Source organism: Rhinolophus hipposideros (assembly GCF_964194185.1).
Source record: "Rhinolophus hipposideros genome assembly, chromosome: 9".
Classification (NCBI taxonomy): domain Eukaryota; kingdom Metazoa; phylum Chordata; class Mammalia; order Chiroptera; family Rhinolophidae; genus Rhinolophus; species Rhinolophus hipposideros.
This window is the reverse complement of record NC_138055.1, coordinates 49,388,300-49,405,260: the sequence shown is the minus strand read 5'-3', so window position 1 is coordinate 49,405,260 and position 16,961 is coordinate 49,388,300. Positions and strand designations below refer to the sequence as shown.

General features: G+C 40.5%; 1 protein-coding gene across 6 annotated transcripts in view; it reads right to left on the bottom strand.

The window, feature by feature from the left end:
* Positions 1 to 5,701: 5,701 nt before the first annotated feature.
* Positions 5,702 to 16,961, bottom strand: part of PCED1B (PC-esterase domain containing 1B) — a 286,638-nt gene continuing 275,378 nt past the window's right edge. For 4 of the 6 annotated variants that reach the window (XM_081058548.1, XM_081058553.1, XM_081058550.1 and 1 more), the window contains one exon: positions 5,717 to 7,371. In XM_081058548.1, the coding sequence (XP_080914674.1) occupies positions 5,993 to 7,312 (1,320 nt within the window). In that variant the 5' untranslated portion in view covers positions 7,313 to 7,371 and the 3' untranslated portion in view covers positions 5,717 to 5,992. Of the gene's footprint in view, positions 7,372 to 16,961 lie in introns of all 6 variants that reach the window. The other 2 variants (XM_081058552.1, XM_081058549.1) reach the window with 2 other exon arrangements.

The window sequence follows — 16,961 nt, the reverse complement described above, 5'->3', positions numbered from 1 at the left end:
AAAAGAAAAGGAAGGTTTTTCACCAGTTGCCACACAAATGTTAAGCATCCCAGGTACATCTAATTTTTAGGAACAGCCCGAGCACTTGTTCCTTCACAAAATGGAGACTGAAGAATGAATGAATATGGGGGAGTTTATTCCTTGATTGAGGAGATGCATATTAGATATGAAGAGCTGTACCTGAGACGCCTTTGTGGTCATGCAAAGGATCTGAGCAAAGAGAGGAACGTGCGATCCATGAGCAACAATGGGAGGTCTTGGGCCTAAGTTTTCATTTTATTTGGGATCCAGCCATTAGAAAAGAATGCAAAAAGTTTTTTTTCATGCAGATATTGAGCAACGTCTTTCTTTCTAGAAGAAAACTAAGAATGAAATTAAACAAGCCACAGCATCAAATGGCTGATGGCATACTTGAATTGTACATCTCTAAAACAAGGCCATTCTTTAAATAAAAAAAAAAAAGTGAATGTTTTTGTCTCTAAGATAAGCAGGTATCTTTGTAGCACCATAATTTCCAGTTCTGTGAAAATAGAAAATTTCTGTTGTTAATATTTTGCCTGGTATAGCAATTACTTTCGCTATGTTTTAGCTTCTGTCCTTCTAAAATAAACATTAGACCCAAGAAGGAACATCCCTCCAAAAACTATTCTAATCATGGTATGTTTTTAGTTCCTTTCCTCTGACTCATGAAATGATAGATCACAGATGCATTTTTAATGGCTTGTATTTTTTGACAATTTACTATATTCCAGACATTATGTTAATACTTTATAGATATTCTGCCATTTAAAACTAGCAATCCTATGAGGTGGGCATTATTATTTTCATTTTAAAGTTTAGGTAGCTGAGCCATAAAGAGTTTCGTTTCTTTCACAAGCTCTCATCACCAATAAGAGGCATAGAATCCATTTACCGGGAGGTGTCTGCATCCTTAAACCCCTGTTCTTGACCTCAATGCCGTCCAGACCTTTTCTTAGGCTACTTACCAGACAGAGGGGGCTGCTATATTGCTCCTGTACACAGATGGTGGCTCCTAATCTTAGATAATAGAATTATAAGGAAACTCCAGAACAGGACTTTCCAACTTTTTTGACAACAACCCATAATAAAAATCATGTTTAACATCCATTCACAGAACACACACACACACACACACACACACATACACACACACACACACACTTCCCACAAAATAATATCATTACTATTTGATACATACTCATAATATCTCTTATTCTATTCTATTTCATTTTTTAAAAATTCTGGTCAGGAAACACTAGATTGTTTCCACAGTTCACATAATGGGTCATTACTTTCATTCTGATGAACACAGCATTAGTGTACAGCTAGTCTGTCTTACACAATTACCTTTTTGAAGAGAGCTCTACCATCTTAGGCAAGGTGTTTAATTTCTAAGTCCTCCGTTTTCTCTTCTGCAAAATGAGGAGGTCGGGCCCGATTAGTGATTCGTAATCCTGGCTGCACATTATTTAGAGACCTTTTTAGCACATCTGTTTTAATAATAAAAAGGGAAATATTTAACGAGCTTTTAAATACACTTATGTCCAGGTTTTTGCCCCAGAGTTTCTGATTTAATTGTTTTGGGATAGAGCCATTGTATTGTTTTTTTCTTTTTTCCTTGAAAACTCCCCAGGTTACCAGAATTAAGAAGTACTGGACTAGATGACTGCTAAATTTTCTTCCAGCCAAAAATTCTAGACTATTCTGACATAGTAAGCAGGTTATGTTTTTGAAAATTATTTTTTGAATTTATTTTTGTAAAAAAAAGGGCATTAACCCTCAATAATATCCCTTACAACTATGGTTTTCCCATTTTAGTTTCGTAAGGAATTGGCCCACCCCCAATAATTCTGATGGTGTGCGTGCTGGGTAGGGCTGCACACTCTGCATTTTTAACAAATACCTTATGTGATTCTGATGAAAGCTATCTCAGGAACATGGTTTAGAAAATGTTTTTAATGATTCATGAGTCAAGTCTTGTGACAAAATATATCTATAAATTAGGCACGCAGTGATAGATGCCTTTCTTAAAGCTGTGGGAATGAGAATAGTGTTTCTAGAGTTTATAGAAACAAACATAAAACAGTTTAAAAACAATAGTAAATCCTTTCTCGGACATAAGTCTGAATGATCTCAGTTTTCAAAACAACTCACCTTTGCAGAATTCATGAACATAAAGCTGTCAGATGGAGCTGCTGCTGCGTATAACCCCAGAATATACTCGTAATGTGAATGTTGCCTCCGAAGTCATGCAATGCCAGGGTCCTGCAGACAGGAGCTCTGCGGCTGACTAGGGAGAGGGGGCTGACCTTACGCTGGTGGCTGGATAGAAGACTCCATTTGTTTTGAAGTGCTGGGCTTTGCTGGGCTTTGTACTTAATGGAAAAATGTAGTTATTGCTTTAAAGGTTCAGCCTTTGGTGTACCGTGGTTTACCTTATTATACGATATTATGAGAAACATACGTTGTTTGCATAATGTCAATTTAATCGTGAATTTTACTTTTTTTTCCCTTTTCCCAGAAAACTCGAGACAAGAGTCTCAAACATAAAAGCATAAAAACCTTTGAGTGCTGTTATTTCTTGAGGCTGGAGAAGAGGCCTTATGGCTCCTGCATTTTAAGTCTGAGCAAGACAGCAATAATTTCTCTCATCAATGCTGAGTAATTTGGGCTCTTTTTTACCAGGTAATAGCTGGATGGCCTTGTTAGGTTTCTTGATTTAAGGAGCAAGGTGACAATAGCAAAACTGGGCAAAGAAGAAAGTTCTTAGGTGGAAGATAAAGGCCAGGATATATATGAAAGTAAATGCAAGCACCTACTGAAGTGCTAGCAGGCTCTTACCCTCCGTGGGGGTGGGAAGGTCCGAGGGGCATTAGCCACTCAGGACGACTTAGGTATGGGAGAGTTCTGTGGACATTTTCTTAAGAAAAGTAGTCAAATACAGATCGATTCTAATACAAATTGCCTTCTTGCTGGAGTACACAATAGGAATTATGTTCTTGAACATTTAACTAAAGTAAATATACGTGAACATCTTTGCCAGGCACTGTGCTAGTAACCACTGGGAATTCAATAGTAACCAAGACTCATAGAGCTTACAGACTACCGTGCTTCCCCGAGAATCAGGCCTAGCCGGACCACGGGCTCTAATGCGTCTTTTGGAGCAAAAATATAAGACCCAGTCTTATTTTAGTATCTTTAATAAGACCGGGTCTTATATTAATTTTTGCTCCAAAAGACGCATTAGAGCCGATGGTCCGGCTAGGTCTTGTTTTCGGGGAAACACGGTAGTTGGAGAAGCTAACAAGCAAGCAACTACTGAAGTCACTGCTCAGTGAGGCATGCAATACAAAGGGAGTCAAGAACGCTGATAGATCATAACAGTACCTTTAGATGAAACGCTCGTGGAAGGCCTCTTGGGTGTTGACATGGGAGGTGATGGAAGGATGAAGAGTTAGATATCACGGATAGGGGATGTAGAACATTCCAGGCAAAGGGAATAGCAAGTGCAAAAGCCCAAGTTATAAGAGGTTGGCATGTTTTGTGGACAGAAAGAAGTCCTGTGTGGTTGAAAGCATAAAGAGCAATGAAGAGAGTTCTAGAAGATCACGGTTACATTACAATATGGATGTACTTAGAAACCACTGAACTGTGTACTTTACCAAAAAAAAAAAAATGATAAAGATGTTAAATTTTGTGTTATGGGTAGTTTACCACAAAAAATAATAATAAAAAGAAGATACTATTGCAGAGGCAGGCAGAAGCTTAATAATATAGGACAGCATAGGACAAAATAAGGATTGTGCTCTGGGGTAATGGAATGTGGACATTTGAGCTCCAGAACTCTAGAGATAAATATGTGTCATTTTAAGCCACCAGGTTTGTGGTATTTGTTGCAGCAGCCATAGGAAATTAACACACCTGGGAAGGAAAAGATTGTCCCTGTCTGAGTCTACTCGCACTCCTACCCATCTGTGGTAAACAGGACTGTTAAGTGATTGGTGCAATTTAATCCATAATAGAGTGGTTTCACCACTGATATAGTGTAGGGTCCTCAGCATCTAAGGACCCTAAGAACTCATTTTCTATCTAAGAACTCATTTTCAAGTGTTCAAGTGTGATCAGATTAAGGAAGAACAATACACACTAACTTAACTCACAAGAGAGAAATATATACCACAACACCAGTTTATTAGTTTATTCATAGAAATATAAATACTAAATGCATCAGCTTACTCAGATCAGCACCTACTAAATGCTGCTTTTATCTTGCTTGGGAAATGTAAAGCCAGAATCAAGGCAACGGGCTCATCTTGAAAGCTGATGGTACCAAATTGCAGTCTGGTGCACTAACCTCCCCCACAGATTAGAACATTTACATTGGTTAGACAGGTCCCCTCTCTCCTGACTTTGCTGGGATATTCTGGCAAATTCTGACTTATAGTCACTACCTTTCTAGAGTCCTTGAAGGTCATCATTAACACTGTTTCGGCAATATTCCTTCAGATGTGCTGCAATGATTGAATGTCAATTTATAGTATCTCCTTAGAGACTTGGTTGTAGTCTCACCAGGAACACATTCACATACCACCTTGTCCTTCATTCACGGATTCATTCAAGCATTATTCAGTACTTACTAAGTGCTAGACTTTGCTCTAGGATTTGAAACAAAAATAAAGGCCTTATTTTCCAGGAAGTTTATAGTTTCTTTTTGGTAGATTAAGAGCTGGTATTTTTTCTGTAGCTAGCTGATCTCATCCATATCTTTTGATTTCATGAACTTCATTTTTGCAGGACATTTCCTGAGCCTCATTGTCAAATTTAGAAATGCTCCAGTTGAGGACCTACAAACCAGTCAAATCAATTCGATGAAAAAAACCTAAAAAAACCTATCATTCGAACAATATTATTTTGACTATTTTCTCTAAGTATTAACATTTCACTAATCTAGTGTGACAAAGGGCCTAGCACTTAAACAGCCTTCATGATGTTATTCCTACAAAACAGAGATGGTCATTGCTGTTTGTCAGAGTTGTGCAGTGGGTGGCCCCTTCCAACTGGTAGCTTCATTCTATATTGGTGACTCACGGAGTTCTAATAGTTTCAAGTCCAACATTCAAGACTAGTGAAGAAATCATAAAAGCACAAGCATGCCATTCACTCTAGCTTACCTACATAGTTCATGGCACATCTAACCACGAAATTTCTGATTATGGAGTTTTTCTGCCATGGTTTTCATGGAAGGACCATGTTTGGTAAACATTCCTTCTTGGTTCGAACGTTAATATAAACTAGAAACCAGTATAAACTAGGACGGAGCAGTGGAGGAGTGATTTTTCTGTGTGACGTAGAACAAGTCACTCACCAATCTTGGCCTCAGTTTCCTTGTTCGTAAATGTTAATTAAATGTTATGTCTTTAGTTTTCCCAGTTTTAAAATACAATGATTCTTTGAGACTCTCCGGAAAATATGATCCCAAAAGTTAAAATTCTTTTGTGTCTTTCTAAGGAATCCAATCCATTTTATGAAAACCCTCAGAATTTTTTTAGACAAATTCACTTGGAGTAGTTTATCAAGTAGATGCCATGACTGTTTGGCAGATATCGTCCTTGCTCTTACAAAGCTAATTGTTCAATAGAAGGGAGAAGCACAATTTAAATATAGGCACACACAAAACTTACAACTACTTCTGTGAAACAACTTCTTTATTTCAATGTTATGTTTACAAAAAGACAAAGAGACTAGGGAGTGGAGAGGCAGGAATCATGCTTGGTCGCCTCCAGAGAGTGGCGGAAGAGGCCAAAGCCAGAAAGATTGGGTCAGACTGTGCTTCCCTGCCATTACTGGTGAGAACAATGAACAAAAAGAAGTCCAGGTAGGAATCAACTGCTTAGGTTAAAAAGATGAGTCTGTTTAGGGAGAGTCGGACGACCTGTCCAGTCTGTGTCCATGAGGAGGAAAAAGGTCCAAGTCAGTCTAATGAGGCCTTGGCTCTGGTTGGGCTGGGCCCCGTCTCCTGTAGGATCTGGGCGGCCCTCTTCTGGCGCACGTAGGGGCCACTCCGCAGATTCCGGCGAAAACCCCTATGAACCACAGGGGCCCGCTGCTGATAGTAGCGTGTGGGGAGAAGGGGCCTAGGCAGCTGGGGACCAAACATAAAGTCATCTTGGAAGTCAAACCCTGTCTGGGTAGATGAGGGGACATCTGAATGGAAATAATTTAAGAAGAATTGATCTGATTGGAAATGATGGTCTGAGGAAAAGTAAGTATCTTGAGGACAGAACTCGAACTGGGGGGGCATCACTGGGTGGCAGGGAATGGGACGAAGGTGTGGGGGCAGGCATGGGGGCAGGGGTGCGCAGGGGGTTGGGAGCGGGAGCAGGGGACGGTTCCGGGGAGGAGGCAACAATGGGGTCAGAGGTAAGGTAAGCGGATCTCTGCTGGCCTGGGACTGCCTCTCCATCCTCTGCTCAGGTCCTCCACTCACAGGGCCATCCTTGAACTTGCCCACAATGTCGCGGTGGGGTAGCTCCACACCCCAGGCGTCCGCCACGTGGGCCAGCAGCAGCTGGGAGAGCTGTCGGTGCGCGAGTTGGTTCCAATGTACCCCGTCTCTCTGTCGCAGCCTCTCCTCGCGGCGGAAGTGGAAATGCAAGTCCAACACGTCAAAACCGTGCTTCTTTGCCTCGGTAGAGCTGTAGAAGTTGGCTTCTACCACTTTGCATCCCAGAAGGAGGGCCAAGTCCTGCTGGTCCCGGGGGAGGAAGCCCCCGGTGACCCTCTCGCCGACCGGCATGGCCGTGTTCCACAGCACGAGGCACGACTTGGGCACCACCTCGTGTAGGTGCCTAAACAGGTTCTCCAGGTTCTCCCGGTAGCCCTCGATGTAGTGCTGCTCGTACCTGGAGATGTCCCAGAGGCAGGAGTTAATGATGACTACGTCCGGGGTATGCTTGTCAGACTGCAGCTCTTTCAAGACGGCCTGAACGTATTCGTTGTACACGCGCGTGAGGAAGTAGAAACGCACCAGGTGGTGGCCCGAGCAGTACTGGCGGACCTCGCGGTAGTTGGTGCGGTTGTGCATGCAGCCCTTCTGGCCTCCATCCACCAACTCGTCCTGTTCGAAGCTCAGCTCCCCCTTGACCTTGAGCTGGCCGGGAGTGAGCAGACAATCCTTCTGCAGCAGGAGCACCAGGTCCTTGTACACGGACCTCTGGACAGAGTCTCCCAGGATGACGACAAATTTGTTGTGGAGCAGCTGCCGCACTTCGGACGACAGCAGTTGGACCATGTTGCTCAGGGCAAAGCAACCTGTCTCCTTCCTTTGCACACGGGTGGGTCTGCAGATAGCTAGGACAGAAGGAGAGAACAGCTGGGAGGGTCCCACACTGGGCAGGCCCTCTGTGTGGGTAGGACTCGCGGCCCGGTTTGGAGTTTTGGCCCAGAAGCTACATGGGCGGAACTCCACCACTTTTAAGGCTGGCAGTGGGGAGGGAGCGCGTGAAGGGAGCCTGGAGCCAGAAGCCCTGCTTGGCCTGGTGTCAGCTTAGGCCTGGGACTTGCCTGACCTCTGAACCCGCCAAGGCTGCTCTTGGAAACCCAGGTTCCATCTAGCCAGGAGGGGCCAACTTGACCTCATCTCCTGGAGGTGCAATCCACCACTGGAAAGGCAGCCCAGATGTCTGACAGCTGTAGAATGGTTAGGCAAACTTTGCAGCTGCCAAATAATGAGGACCATGAGTAAGTAAGAACTTGGAGAATATTTGTGATATGTTAAATTGAAGAAGTTACAGACCACATGTGTGCCCCATATCACTGAAACTATATGAAATAGATATGCACAGATAACATTGAAAGAAAGTATGCAAAAAGTTGTTAATAGTAGTGTTATGGATGACTTGCTTTCCTCCTTTTTTTGGTAAATATACTTTGTATAATCTATTACTTTTAATAACGTAAAAAGAATTCGGTGAAATGCAACAAAAAAGAAGAGTACGTGTCAGAAAACATGATCAAAACAGATTTCTTTAACAAGCAAGCAGCTGTTTCTTACCAATAGGACTTGTAAAAGACAAAATTGGAAATAATACACATGTGTTTCAGCTGTAATATTCTTTGCTTTCCATTTGAAGGCGATCAGAATATGCCACCTCAAAATATGCCACTTTGGCATAAGGATGATTTTGAGCTGAAGAACCAATAGACACAGGAAGAGTTCTCTTCACTCCCCTTATCTGCCTGAAAGCTGTGTATAAAGCTCCCTTCTAGGAAGGTGCCCCTTTCCCCACCAGAGGGAAGAGTCAAGGAAGAAGACAGGAAGTTGTCAACACCAAGATGAGTTTGCATGTAGAGACCTTACTAAAATAGCCCAGATTTCCCATCAGTTCTCCCATACATTCCCTATTCACTTCTTTACAATTTATCATCCCTTGAAGCCAAAAGCCTTTTCCATTTGTTAAAATGGTATATAAGCCACTGAATCTAACTGCTTCTTTGAGTTTCATTTCTTTTCTGTGAACTCTAGTGTACATAAATATAAATGAAAATGGTGTGCCTTTCTTCTGCTAACCTGTCTTTTGTTAGTTTAGCCATAGGGTCCCAGAAACTGACCCTAATAGGGTAGAGGAAACGTTTTTTCCTTCCCAGCACATTGAATAAAATGTTAAAAGTGGTTAAATTCATCTTCAAAACTTTGGGTGAAGTTTATTTCAAGCTGCCATTTATAACCATTTTCTCTAATGAATGAAAGGTAGAAATATACTTCAATACTACGAACCATCTCAGATGAGGAGGAAGATAGCATCCACTGCACATACTTTCACGGAAGCTGTTAAAATCCACTGGGGCTTGATATTTGTAGGCTTTTATGCATTAAAAAAAACATTTTAATAGGTGTGGGTGGATAGCTATTATTAAATAACACATTCAGTTTTTAAAAGCTATACTATTTGTGGTTTTAAATGGATACAAGTACAAAAATAAAAACATGAAAATTGTTAGAATATGAGAATTGCCCTAAGAGAACAGTTGAAAATATTGGCTTCTTTTCCCCCACACAATCTCTATTCAAATGTGTTTTTTTCCTATCAGAAAAAAATGCATAAAGATAGGGTTTAGCTCATTGTGGTGCAACAAAATAAAACTTAATTAAGGCAAACTCCAAATCCCTTTGGGGCTCAGGCATGTTTATTAGTTTATAATCATTTATTCACCCAACTCACACTTATTTATCTCCTACTCAACGCTACACTTTGGGGATATAAAAATGCATTAAACCTGGTCTTGCCCTTCATGAACAGTTCGGAAATATTCATCGATAACTGTAACACAAAATAGAGAGTGCTAAATGCCATGAAAACAGAATGCACAGGTGCTGTGGTTATTTCTTTACCCCAGGCCCAGGTCTTTAAAATACAAAGTGCAGGAGGCCTTTCCCAGCATGTTTCCCGGGTTCCCACGCCACCCAGCTGTGTGCCCTCTGTGGGCTGGCACTCTGGTCGTATTCTCTGCCTAGTCCCCTTGAGTACTGAACATACATATAGCCCATGCTATTAGAATTCTCTCCCCGAGGTTGGCAGATCTGATAACCTAGTGCTGTCTTCTTCAGTGCTGTTCCTTCTCTGGATGTGGTGAAGTGCCCTAGATTTGGAGTCACAGATAGGAGTCAAATCCATTACTTATAAAATCACTGGGAAATGGAGGCACTTAAAATATACTGGTGAAGAGCATTGGTTTTGGAGCCATACTCTCTGGGTTTCAGTCCCAATTCTTCTATTTGCTAGCTCTTTGTTCTTGGACAAGTTATTTAACCTTTCTCTGCCTTAATTTTCCTCATCTGTAGAATGGGACTTTTAGTACCCACTTCATATATTTGATGTGAGGATTAAATGTAACGTGTTTAAAATAATACTTGACAAGTAGTAAGCACGGATAAGAGTTATTACTATTACTGAGCAAATTTAAGAACACCAGGTTAACCATATGTAAAAGGCGATTATAGCATTTTTGCTGCTTGTCTAGCAGGGCTCTGTGACAATCAAATGAGAGATGATGCAAGTGAAAAGATTTTAAATAAAACAGCATTAATGTTTATTGAAAGGCTAATGGATGCTAGGTGCTTTACAAACATCTTATTTATAAGATAATTCTTATAACTTCCCCTTTTGTAAGAAAGGATATTGATGTGATGAATCTAAGCCTTAAAACAACTGACGCCCAAATCTGCCTCTGTAGGAGACCTCCTTTAGACCAGAACCCTCTGCAGGCCAGTCTGAGTCCTAAAGCTTGGCTCCTGTCAGGGGACAGATAGAAAGGTGTGCTTGTATGCATAGGTAGGCAACCATTTACTCTGCCTGCCCAGGAGAGGTGATCCACAAGTCCTTGGCTGTGCGTGCATGGGGGTGGGGTGGGAGGAGTGAGGGTGGAGGTAGGGGTGTGTGTGAAGAAGACGAGAGTTTTCTCATCCCATACCATAATCTCAAGCATGAGACATGTAAAAATGAAAAGATCTGGATTTCAGAATGGCCAAAATAAAATTCTACGGACACCTAGAGCTCACAGTGTTTGAGGAATTCTGGCGGCCCTGTAACCCACCAGATGCTGCTCCCAGAGCTCAGAGTTAAAATCAGGCAAAAATGTCCACCTAAGAATTTCCTATTGTTCTTCTGCAGTGGAACGTGCAGATAGGACTGTAGAAAAGAAGGGAAGGGAAAATGACTGGGAAGAAGTGTTCTGATTAGAAGCTGAAACTGAAAGGAAATTCATGAAATTCTTGATAAAGAGCAAAGAGCATCCACGAGTGAAACAGGACTGACAAATCAGACACCGTTAGGGCTATCGTGGTGGGAAAGAATCAGTTAAGCTAAGGTGTCAAATATTAAAAACAAAACCAGCCAAAAAAACCGGGGGGGGACTTTTTTAGAGGGAGTGAGAGGAGAATAATTTGGAGAGCTAAACCTGCTCTCATGTTAAAAAAAAGGTCAGTAAATTCCATTTTCAAAGCTCTTTTTATTTACAAAACTGAAACAAAAAAGGGATTTGAAAACAGATTAGTGGTGTTTTTGGCCTACGCTTCTTTCTTTGTAGCTAAATTGCTAAACTCACTTATTAGTTTTGGTAGCTGTTTTATAGATAGATTGCCTCATTCATTCATTCTTTCAATAAGGATCACTGAAAACCAGATTTTGTGCTAGGTGGAAGGAATAGGTATAAAAATGCAGGCTCTACTCTCAGGAGGAAGGGTATGGAAATGCTCATGTGAAAATATCAAAGAAGCTAGCAGTTAGAATTGATGTATGTAAATGAAGCACCAAAGCCTGTAGGAAAGGTCAGGGGGGTGAGAGAAGATATAAAAATGATCATTGCAATCTATGATTCCAACATCAAATGAAAATCAGTGTTTGAAGAGTTTCATGATGACTCCTCATGTCACAATTATAAGTAGTGCTATGTTTTTCTGTTTTCAAAGTAAAATTTGGCTTTTGGCTTAAGTTCTGACAGAAATATGCATTAATAATGGTTACTACTATAATAAATTACTTTCAAGCATCTTGCTTAGATTTCTGTTTGGGGATAATTAATTTTTTAATAGCTTTATAAGACATGACTTATAAATCATTGACTATTGCTTTTTAACTATCACAAATCAAACACATAGCGTTTGTTTTTCATTAATCAATGTGCTGTAGAAATTAGGCTAATTTTTTTCTTATCGATCTTTAGTTACAGGGAGAATGACATATTTAATAGGCCAGTTGCTCCAGTGACGCTGCAGAGAAGTCTTAAATCATAGACATAAATCACTAAAAGTTAGGATGTTGTTTTGATTAGTTGCAGAAAGTACTTTAACTAGTTTAGAAGTGCATGACTAACCATCTTCCATATGGCTAACCATCTTAATGCAACATTATACTAGGAATATAAATAGGTCACTTCCTTCTAATGGCATTTTTGGTGAGCAAATCAATGCTTTAAACTTTTCCAAGATCCCCTTAAATTTGAACAGAATAGATGGTACAAATAATAATTATTTTTCATGAACTTTCCTCTATAACCTAGCTATGTCTTAGCACTTGCTTAGTTTTCTAAGTGGATTTTAAACATGTCAAAAATTAAATTGCATGTCATATAAAGTTTTCTAAAAAAAAAAAACAACAACAAAAGCAAACAATTCAAACTTCTCTTTGGAAAGCTTAATGAATGGTCTGTGGATTGGGGACTGACTGATATGGGGCAAAGTAGTTAACATTCACTCCTCTGTATATCCTGAAAATGGGGAAAATGCATGCAGGCCTACTATTTTAAAAAGTGGTTTTAGGAGCAAATTAAAAAAAAATACATAAAAGTATTGTTAGATACTATGGGAAGTAATGCAACAGAAAAATTATTTCCAAAAAGCCATTGGAAAGACAGATTCCAATCCCCACCTTCAAAAACCTCACCTCTAAAACAGGCCTCAGCTCTGCAGGCTGCTAAGTAATTCAGTAAAAATTTAGAAACCACCTGTGTCTATCTGGGGTTGTGAAGGTTGTCATTCTGCAAATCTGACTCACACCTCCAACAAATATCATATTTCTTCTACCTCACTCCTAAGTCCCTCAACCCTACACACCCCACCATAAGGCCTGTATTTCTAACTTGGTTATTCAGTTAGTCCTTACACACCACATGTAAAATCTCAGATACATGTGACATAAACGGAAAACTGAAACCGAAATAGAGATCTTCAAACTGGGCTCCTCCATATAACTACAAGTTTTTCTTGTGGAGGCAGAAATCGCCGTGGATATATTCAATTTGTATCTGAACCATCCCCACCGGGCCACAATGTTAAATTTGTGACTCTCGTGCAATAAAATATCAATGGAAGAATTTCACTCACTTTAAGAGTTTTAAAATGAGCAAGTTTAAAAACCCTTAAGGCAGTATATTTTTTCCCTTAGTAATAGTCTAACATAAAAATTTCCTATAGACTATAGAAAGTAATGTGAGAGACATCCTTTATGAATGAATTGGGGGTTCAGAACACCGGGTATGCGAGTAACTTCTATAAAAAACAAAAGATAAACTATGGGGCCTTTATTTAAATAGCTCCATTTAAACAAAAACCTTTTTACGAAAGAATCTCTTACAGTAAAAAATCAAATCTATTCACACAAATTATGATTTCAATCATGTACTTACTATGACAAACTTCCACATTATGGTCTCAAACCACTGTTTAAACTACATTTGCTAATTTCCTTCCTGTTACTCTCTAACACCAATGAAAAGATACCGGAAGACAGGACGTGGCTTTCACTTCCAGGAGACATTAAGTCAGACTTGGACTCTCGCAGAACAGCTGTGTGGCCTTGGGTAGGCGGCACAATATTCTGAGCCAGTTTCCTCTGGTGTCAAACAGGGATACTATGAGCTACAACACTGAATAATAGTGAAGATGAAAAGAGCTCACATTGATGTCTCTCAGGGGCCTACTACAGGCCCTACTGTGCAGTGGGCACCTTTAAACCTCTGCCACTGGCGTCCCTCCCAGTTGGGACTCTAGAGAAAACCCGAGTCTGCAAACAGTCAGCACCTCATTTGGTTCCCTCCATTCAACCCGCAAACCCGAAGTCCCCCTTTCCTCCCTCCAGAAGAGGTTAGAGCTGTACCTCCTCAGGTGTGAAGGTAACAATCCCTCAGCTCAGGTAGCTCGTCCTCCTACCGCCTCAGGAATTTTGCTCCAGGATGTCTTCCAGAGAGGGGATAATTATGCATTCCACCTTTTCTTCAGTCTCCTCTGGCTGGCTCCTTCCTTAAGCATTGAACACATTCTAGTTTCCTTCTTTAAAAAAGAAACGTCTTGGACTCCACCTCCAGGACAGTCCTATCTTTTGCCTCCCCTTCAAGGCCACTTCTTAAAAAGAGTTGTTTGCACTGGCTGTGTCTGGGTCCTCACCTCCCACTCACTCCTCCTTTTCTACTTTAATTTGGCTTCCAACTCCATCAAACCGAAAAATGTTCGTCAGTAAATCACCAGATTTCCTTGTTGCTCCTTTCAGTGGCCATTTCTTGGTTCTTTATCACATCCGCAGCATTCCCAGCTCTGGGGGCTGGGACACCGCTGATCACTCCCCTCTGAAAAACTGCTGGAGAGTCTGACACCCTCTTCTCCGGTCTCACCTCCCCCTGTATCCTTTCTGAATTTCTTTCTTTGGCAATCCCCAAATGTTGGTCTTTCTCAAGGCCCACTAAACGATCCCTTTCTTCTTTTCTTCAACGTTCTTTCCCTCGGTAAATTCATCCACTCTCACGGAGTCAGTCAATAAGGTGGTCACGTGTCCCTCGGTGCCCCAAATTGTTCTGGTTTACCCTAGTTTTCTCAGTATAATAGCAACTCCCCTCACCCAAACATCCCAGTTTGGATGCAAATAAATGATACTATCCCCTTATCAATTGCTATTTGTATGCAGATGAATGAACTGAGGCAATAAAGCACAATGGCTGAGAGGGTGGGCCCTGGAGTCAGCCCCCTGGGTTTATATTCTACTTCACTATTCAGGAGCTTCTGAGACCCTGGGCAGGTTGAGTAATCCCTCTGCACTTCAGAATCCTCATCAACAACACGGGAATAACACTATGGATTTCTTAAGAAGTGAGAGTTAAATGAACATATGTAAAGTCGTTAACATGAGGTCTGCCACATTTTTTAAGTGCTCAATAAATTTAGCTAGCCCAAACTTGTCACTTGAGTTCCAGACGTAATCAGGTGAGTAGAATAAAGTTCCAAAGGGGTCGGGGTGGGGCGGGGCAAGGAGTAATTTAGTCTGTGTGGGCCTCTTATCTTAGAATTCTAAATTCTCTAGACTCCCATGTATCCTCCCATCAAACTGTGGCTGAATTCCTAAGATAATCTTGTGACCTTTGAACAATCTTCCTAAAGATAAATATTGATCCTCAGTGGGAATGATGGCAGCTTATTCTTGCTGTGCATTTTTGGAGAGCTGCTATATAATTTATTCTCGAAACATTAGCTGGTGATAAGTAGATGGAAATAAACTCTGCTTCTGAAATGCTTGGATCAAGTCATTTTTATTTTTCATGACTGTGGTTTGTTTCCATTATTCCGAAAATATCAAAATCCTTGAATGATAGCTTGGATATCGAACAGTTCAACTATTTCTTGGCAATAAAAAATAAGATGTAATTCTTGAAAATATATTTTAGGGAGGAGGAGGTTGCTATATATTTTGGGAAGCTGAGCAGTGACCAGTTTTAACTTTGTGTTATATTTTATGGTTAAATTTTTTTTTTTACTTTCCATAAATTATTCTTAATGCTTAAGAAAGTGTCTTACTTTGAAACACTCTCTAAAATGGTATTGTTTTTATTTTATATGTGTTTTCTCACATAAAACTATCACCCAGGTTTTCAAATTTTGTATCTTCACTTTTCACTTGATACGCCAGCATAACTTCAACATTTTGCATTTATAAACTTTGTTTTTTAACCTCAGCTATAATCCTTCTCTGCATCTCCTCAATGCCTGTGGATGAATTATACAGCTTGTGTGTACCCAAAGGGCTTTGGGTATAACCTCTTCAGCTTTACTCTGCAACTCTGCACTGAAAGTTCCCAAACTTCTTCCTCTACTAAAATTCGGTTCCTTCTTTAAGACCCAGTTTAAAATGCAATTCTGTGAGCCTTCCTTATTTTCCCAGACAGAAAAATCTTTCCTGACAGGTGCCTCGATTTAGCACGTGGTTCTGTTTTGTACCATAATTAACTGCCGAAGTGCCTTTCTACCCAGTATGTCTTAGTCCTGGATGGCACAAGTGGCTTTTACCCATCCTTGTACCCCTCACAGCCCAGTATTTTATGTATAATAGTTAGTATTCATTGAGCATTTACTCTGTGCCAGGCCTATTCTATTCTCATAATCTCGTGAGGGAGGAACTATTATCTTCATTTTTATGGATAAACTGAGGCCTAGAGAGGTTATGTAAATAGCCCGAGGTTATTCAGCTAGTAAAAGGCAGAACGGATTTATTACTGACAGCGAATCTTCTGATTGATTAGGTAAGCTTAAGATTTTGGTTTGCTTCTTTAGGAGGAAATAATGGCTCCAGAGCCTGAGCCTCTAACCTCAGCTATAAATATTTGTTGAAATTAAGAGGAAAAAACAGTCTTAGCTAGGAAGATATTTGCATGTAGTTTTCCTTTTTATTATCTGTCGAAAAACAAAAGCAATGTTTTGTGCACAGCTTTAAATTTTTCTATGAAAAAACAGAGCAGATCTGATGTCAACTTAGGTCAATTTTCATCACTGATACTTCGCGAATTTCTATTAATGTGTTAATGGAAAAACTCAGTGCTGCACTAAAACTTATTTGTGTTTCAAAAAATTTTATATTTATGCTGACCACTCTAGATTCTAACCAATGGTGGAATAAAAATTTCCGATAGTTGAAAATGAAGGGTGGTGGGGAGCTAATAATGACCAAATTGCTTTCCATTGATGAACAGGTTGGATTCTGAAAATTCTGTCTCCAAGAATGTCCACACAGCCTATTTAACCAGCAAACATTCGGCTGAGTCAGCAGGCTGGGGTTTCTGCCACCTCCAGTGCTCACTTCACCTCTTTTTTCATCCTTTAAATGGGAGAGATGATCCCTATGGTCCTCTAAAGGAGATTACACAAAAGAGCTTTTAAAATGGATATTATTTTATTGTTGTTGTTAACAATGTAGTATCTGAATACTAAGTGCAATAGTGTTTCTATGGGGGAAAAAGGTTTTGAATTTAAAATTGGGATTCTAAGAGCCAGTCTCTGTCTGCCTTGTTTCCCACCGCCAGTCTTTTCGCAAAGGACTCTAGATCTGGGTTCCCACCGCTGTGTGTGTTGCCAGTGGGACCTAGGAATTCCCCAGTATTAAGCCCTAGGGTTTGAAACAGGAGGG